This window comes from Vigna umbellata, chromosome 1, assembly GCF_029865625.1.
Source record: "Vigna umbellata cultivar VRB3 chromosome 1, Vumbellata_1.0, whole genome shotgun sequence".
Lineage (NCBI taxonomy): Eukaryota > Viridiplantae > Streptophyta > Magnoliopsida > Fabales > Fabaceae > Vigna > Vigna umbellata.
This window is the reverse complement of record NC_142165.1, coordinates 89,750,794-89,756,719: the sequence shown is the minus strand read 5'-3', so window position 1 is coordinate 89,756,719 and position 5,926 is coordinate 89,750,794. Positions and strand designations below refer to the sequence as shown.

At 32.5% G+C, this 5,926-nt stretch overlaps 1 protein-coding gene across 1 annotated transcript; it reads right to left on the bottom strand.

The window, feature by feature from the left end:
* Positions 1-833: 833 nt before the first annotated feature.
* LOC148206753 (WUSCHEL-related homeobox 8-like) lies at positions 834-2,151 on the bottom strand. Its single transcript, XM_088104674.1, has 3 exons — positions 1,856-2,151; positions 1,098-1,377; positions 834-991 (listed from the first exon to the last, which is right to left on the bottom strand). The coding sequence occupies exons 1-3, from the start codon at positions 1,880-1,882 to the stop codon at positions 834-836; spliced, it is 465 nt and encodes a 154-aa protein (XP_087960800.1). The 5' UTR covers positions 1,883-2,151.
* Positions 2,152-5,926: the final 3,775 nt, after the last annotated feature.

Here is a 5,926-nt window from a genome sequence, read left to right as displayed (position 1 = left end):
GTCAATCTTTTGCTACTGGTTTTCACATGATATTATCTTTTATTATTAGTTTATGTGAAATTTACATATATTATGTCTAGTATACAACTCCTCATGATTTCATAATTCATATGATGAACATATACTGCTTGTTATTATTTTATGGTATAGCGATTCGTGGTTGTTTTGAATGAACTTCAAATTTATAAACATGTTTGATGCATTCTCAACTATTATTTACTTGTGTAATTTATAATTTTAGGGTATAGGATTACGAGTTATAAGGCTAAAGTAATTCTAGATAGTGTACTAAATTATATTAGAATAGGTCTTAAAATTTTAAGTGTAGATACCAGTTAAGTAAATTAAGTAATAACTACCATTGCAAATTAAATCGGTTAAGACACATATAAAGATAATAAGAAGATGTTTAGATTAAATGAATCAAGGAAGAACATAAGATAATATTAATTTCATTATAAAAAAAAAAAAATATCAATAAATAAAATAAAATTACAATAATAGATTTTTCTCCTAAGCCTCTGAGAATTTCACTTCTGTCTTAAGTCTTGTAAATACCCAAAATTAATACAACTCTTCCAGTGTCCAAATTTACCTTAGTATAGACCGAGGAAGGAAGATTGAACATATAGAGAATTATTGCTGAAGAAACACCAATATGAGCAGAGTAAAAAAAAAAAAAAAAAAAAAAAATCATTAACTAGAATATAAAACAAAGCAGATAAAGATTACAGTACATAAATAAAAATAAAATGTTCACGAGTTGGCCACAAGTGACCATTAAGAGTACAGTCCATAAAATACAGTAAATAAAAATAGTCCCCCTAAGGAGACTACTGATCGGCGAACGACAACCTCAAAGAAAGCTCTGTGGAAGGAGCTTGGGTACGAAACAACATAGGTGGAGTAACTTTCCCTTCCTCTTTACGTATAGCGGGAATGGGAAAGAGATCTAAGAGCTTCGGAGTCCGTGGAAGTACCCATGAAGGATCTACGGTATTGCAAAAATAATTGTAGTTAGAGATAAATAAAATCAATAACAAATTAAACATATAAAATAAATAAAGGGAAAGAAGAGGAAAGGAAAGAAGATTTACCATACATATACGAAGGGATAAGGGAAAATGAAGGTCCCGATGTACTAGGGACGTCTTGTTGCCAGCCTCGATTCTTCACCCGATTTCCATGGTTTTGAAACCAACAATAGACGCTGTATTCTCCGACTTCCCCGTACTCCTGGAGTCGTCCTGTAATCTCACGAACTTGATCTCGACTAGGATTAATGATCCCATGGTTGTAGATGTTCAGCAAGATTCCAACTTGTTCCGGGGTAGATCGCCATCGTTTATAAACTGTCTTGGCTTCCATATCCATTTTCTAAGTTTTTGTGCATAAAGTAAAGTAAAAGTAAAAAGATTTATTACAGTGAAGTCAGGTTCCAATTTAAGTTAAGTTTTTTATTTTGCTTCTTCTTGTTAGTTCAATTTTCATTGTCCAATTTTTGAAGTCTCAATATAGATCTGTTTCACGGTCCTCGCAAATGTTCCTAAACGGATCTACGTTCGTGTCCATTTTGTGCATACATATAAAGTTTTCTTTTTCTAAAGTTTCATTTTTATGGGGTACGTGGCGTTGTTCTACCCGATTGTCTCTGCCATACCTTCAAACGAAGGGAGATTAACGTCTGGTTTCCAGCCGATATACCCTTATCTTTGTTAAGACAGTGTATTCTTAGTTTTAGTTAATAAAAAATGAAAAATAGTAGAAGAAGAAAGGAAAGAAAAGAAGCAAGAAGTAAAGAAGAAGGAGAAGCTGGGTAAAGGAAAGGAAAAGATAAGAGAAAAGAAGTACTTACTCGAGGCGGAGCAAAGCCCTGGAACATAAAGATTGAAGCTTGCCGAAAGGCTCTCCGATCTATCACACTCAGTCGTTCTAATCCCACAAGCTCTCACACTCAGAACTCTCAGCGCTCAGATCTCACTCACACCCAGAGGATCGCTCGAAAGCTCTCTCACTTAGAAGATCTCACACTCTCTCACACACTCAAAAATCGCAACGCCTCAAAGTGTCGCTCAACGCGGTTCGCTCCTCCTTATATAGCCAAAATCTCACTGTGCCCACAGTTCCGGTCATGCATACCGGAGGCTTCAATAGTATCGGTTAAAAAAAAAAAAAAAAAAAAATTTAACCATTCGGTATAGAAGGTCATATGATAAAATGGTTTGGAGAAATGTCAACTTAGTCAGAGTGGTTTGGAATAGGAAAACAGGTGACTATACATGGGAATTAGAAGATGATGTAAAACATTCTTATCCCAATTTATTTTTGAAGTGTCGAATTTTCGAGGACGAAAATTTTTGTTGTTGGGGAGAATGTAAGACCCATGAAAAATATTTATAATAGTAAATTTTAGTATTTTATTAATAATAATAATTTTAATGGATAGAAAAATGTAAATTTTGGATATAAAATTATAGTAATTTTAGAAGGAGAGGTTCAAATTTTTGGTAACTTATTTAGTAAATTTTTTTTTAAATTGAATAGTAAAAAGTAAATAGTAAATAGTAAATAGTAAAAAGTAAATAGTAAATAGTAAAAAGTGAATAGTAAAAAATAAATTTTCAGCATTTGGATTTCTTAGCATGGAAGAAAGTAGTAGATAGAAATTAGGATCAGATTTGGTGAGAAAATGATTGAAATATTATTTTTAAATAATATTAAAATAATAAATAATATTAAAATATTAATGAATAGTAAATTTTTTTTACTATAAATAGCCATGGGAGGGAAGGTTATTCTGCACCAAGAGAAGAGAAATCAAGTGAGAGCTTGAGAAATAGAGAAGAAAGAGTTAGGGAGAAATTTTTAGTTGCAAGAAGAGTAGAGGTTCTGAAGGGTTTCGGGGAAACAAATTCGGAGCAGGAGATTAAGTCTGGAATAGAGGTAGGGGAGCTAACCTTTCTATGTTTTTTTTATGATTTAATAGTTCTATGCTTTTATATTATGATTTAGTATTATTTTATTACTATTCATATATTGAAATTCTGTGTGAATATTGTTAATGTTTACTGTATGTTTATCTATGTTGAAATCCGGTATAAATATTATATGCTGTTGTTTTGAATCTGTAAATAAGAAATTTGTTAAAAACTAGTTGAGGAACACTTTGGCTAAGGAAAGACTTGGTACTTAAGTTGTCCATTGTGACGCACCTCTCTTTCCTGGAAGTCTACTCGACAAGTTTTTAACTTAAATCCTATTGAACAGATTGAGTACTGTTAAATTATTATGCAATATATTGAGTTTGTGTGATTTATGCGATGATTGTATTTTATTATATTGCATTTGAATTTATGCATCTGAACATGTTATGAGTATTATGGGGAGATTTTGTAGGGGTATAATGTGAGTTGAGGAATATGAGTATGGCATGAGTCTCGTGGAGAGATTCAGTAATATTATGGTATTTGTGTATATGTTGATGTTGAGGGTCCCGTAGTTGGAGGTTATCCTGATACTCTAATAATCATCTAGTCTCAAGTAGAGAGGGATGAATTATGTGGTGAGAGGAGCAGGAGGTCCTGGTCTATGTGCCGGTTTTGGACATAGTGAGGGGATTAACCTTGTGAATGGTATGAAGTATTTTGAAAGTGTATTTGTAAAAAAAAAAAAAAAAAGTAGAAGTCATTACAAGTGCATAACCTCCCGTGACCGCTCATCAACGTATCATCCGGATGAGTGTCTATTGGGTATTGTGGTGTCTATTGGGTATTGTGAGACGAGTATCTAATAGGAATTGTGGTATGAGGGTGTCGAACATAATTATTATATGATGTTTATATCAAGGTAATTATACATGTTTTATAAATGATTTGTTGCATGTTAGCTCACCCTTACTTGTGTGTGCATGTGAATGCGATGATCGTATAATGCGTGATGTTATACGGGAGCAGATGAAGGAATGTCGTCTGATCCAGTGCCAATGAAGGGAGAGACAGAAGAATAAGTTAGAAGAATTCGAATTATATTTATGAGTTCATAGTTGAAATTTGAGTTTAAAACATGTGTAGACATATATTAACTATGAATTTATAAGTGTGAGATTACGGGATATTACCGTAAATGTAATGTTACAATATATAAATTATGAATTATCCAGCGTGAGATATTGGGATGTTACATCGAGTCCCTCCCCTGTGCTAGTGTGTCAATGGATTTTTTGGTGAAAAAGTTGTGCGATTGGGGTTTGATGTTGATGGTGGTGGTGCAAATTAGGGTTTGATAATGGCGGAGGAGGAGGAGAAGCGGCTCTGTTCGGTGGTCGGTCTGAGAAGGTGAGATTTGGGTCTGTTCGCTGCACATGGGTTTCTTTGAGAGCTTAGAGCTCGTTGCATCTGTGTTGGGTTTGACCATGAGGTAGATTGAGGGCACTGGATGGCAGTAGACTCTTGGATTGGGGGCAAATTGAGCTTAGTTGGGTCTGCAATTTTGGATGGTTTTTGTTCGCTCCGCAGGCACGAACTAGTCGAGATGTATGTGGTGCCCTTTATTTCATTCACATTGGTGAGGTTGCTTGATTGTAGGGGCCGGGAAAGGGTCTGCCACCACTGGATTTTTTTGTAATCGATGTAGCTTCGTCGTCTGTCTCAGTAGACCGTGAACATTTTCTGTGTTTTCATGCTTCAGTGCTTTCTGCAACTTCCTGGAACGTTTTCTGGAAAATAAAAGCCACTATATGCCTCGGTTCAGGTCCAAGCGGGACAGTAGAATCCAAGATATTGACTCGGTTCAGCAGAAACCGAGGCAAAATCTTATCATTTTTTGACTCGGGTAGCAACCGAGGCAAAAAGAGGTAGATTTTTTACCTCGTCTGTATATACCTCGGTTACGGAACCGGTGCCTATAACCGAAAATAACCGAGGTCGTATCCCTTGAGTGTACTAGTGAACTGAAAAACAGGCGTACGCAAACCCCATATATATATATATATATATATATATATATATATATATATATATATATATAAAAGGTTACATAAACATACTAACTATTCAATAAATCTTAAATTCTTATTCATTCAATAAAAGAGAAAAGAAAAAGTTAATTTTTATTTTTGTTAATAACATTCAATATTTATGTTTAACAAGTTTTACAATAGTGTAATAATTTAAATTATATTATTTAAAAATTATAATCAGATAAATGACATATTAATTTTTGTATTATAACTTGTATGTTTATTTTTATTATACTTTTTTATCATGTTTAAACAAATTTGTTAACCCTTCATTCTACAGTTAATATTATTTTGACTTTATTTTACTATTTACATATGTTGATTTGCGTCATTGAATATGAAATTCATACTCATCCTTTTACTCTTACTTGAATAAGATGTTCATGTTATTTATATTCGAACACATAAATGTGATTTATTGTGTGATTTTTTTTTCAAATATTTGTTGTGTATAGAAAACATGCATAAACACACAAATTATTATATAATCTTCTGACTAAAAATATTATTTTACTTTCTTCACTCTTAAAAAATGATAACTAAATCCATTTGTTTTATTCTATTTACTTTAATTAATTTATCATAAATATTATAATTTCAATAATATTCAACATAATTATACTTCCATTATATTAGGTTCTATAGTGTACACTAGAAAAAAAGCAAGTATAGACATACCTTTGTGTCCACATTTTTTAAATATTTATAAATTGATAATGTGGATATAAGTGTGTACATGTGTGGATGAATGTCTATTTGGATGTATGCGAGTGCATGTATGGGTATCATAGATTTATATTAGTATTGTGTGTTTGCTTTTTAATTTTAAATATTTATGTTATAACATAAGTTATTAATATTTATAAATTGATAGTGTGGGTGTGAGTTTTAGTGTGTGCGTGTGTATAT

What these genes read in the sequence shown, in the direction of transcription:
- LOC148206753 (XM_088104674.1), bottom strand. Translation starts at nt 1,882, where the DNA reads ATGTTCCAGGGCTTTGCTCCGCCTCGA. An exon ending in AGGGCTTTGCTCCGCCTCGA is followed by an intron (nt 1,378 to 1,855) that starts GTAAGTACTTCT and finishes ACAAAAACTTAG; the next exon opens with AAAATGGATATGGAAGCCAA. An exon ending in TATCCCTTCGTATATGTATG is followed by an intron (nt 992 to 1,097) that starts GTAAATCTTCTT and finishes GCAATACCGTAG; the next exon opens with ATCCTTCATGGGTACTTCCA.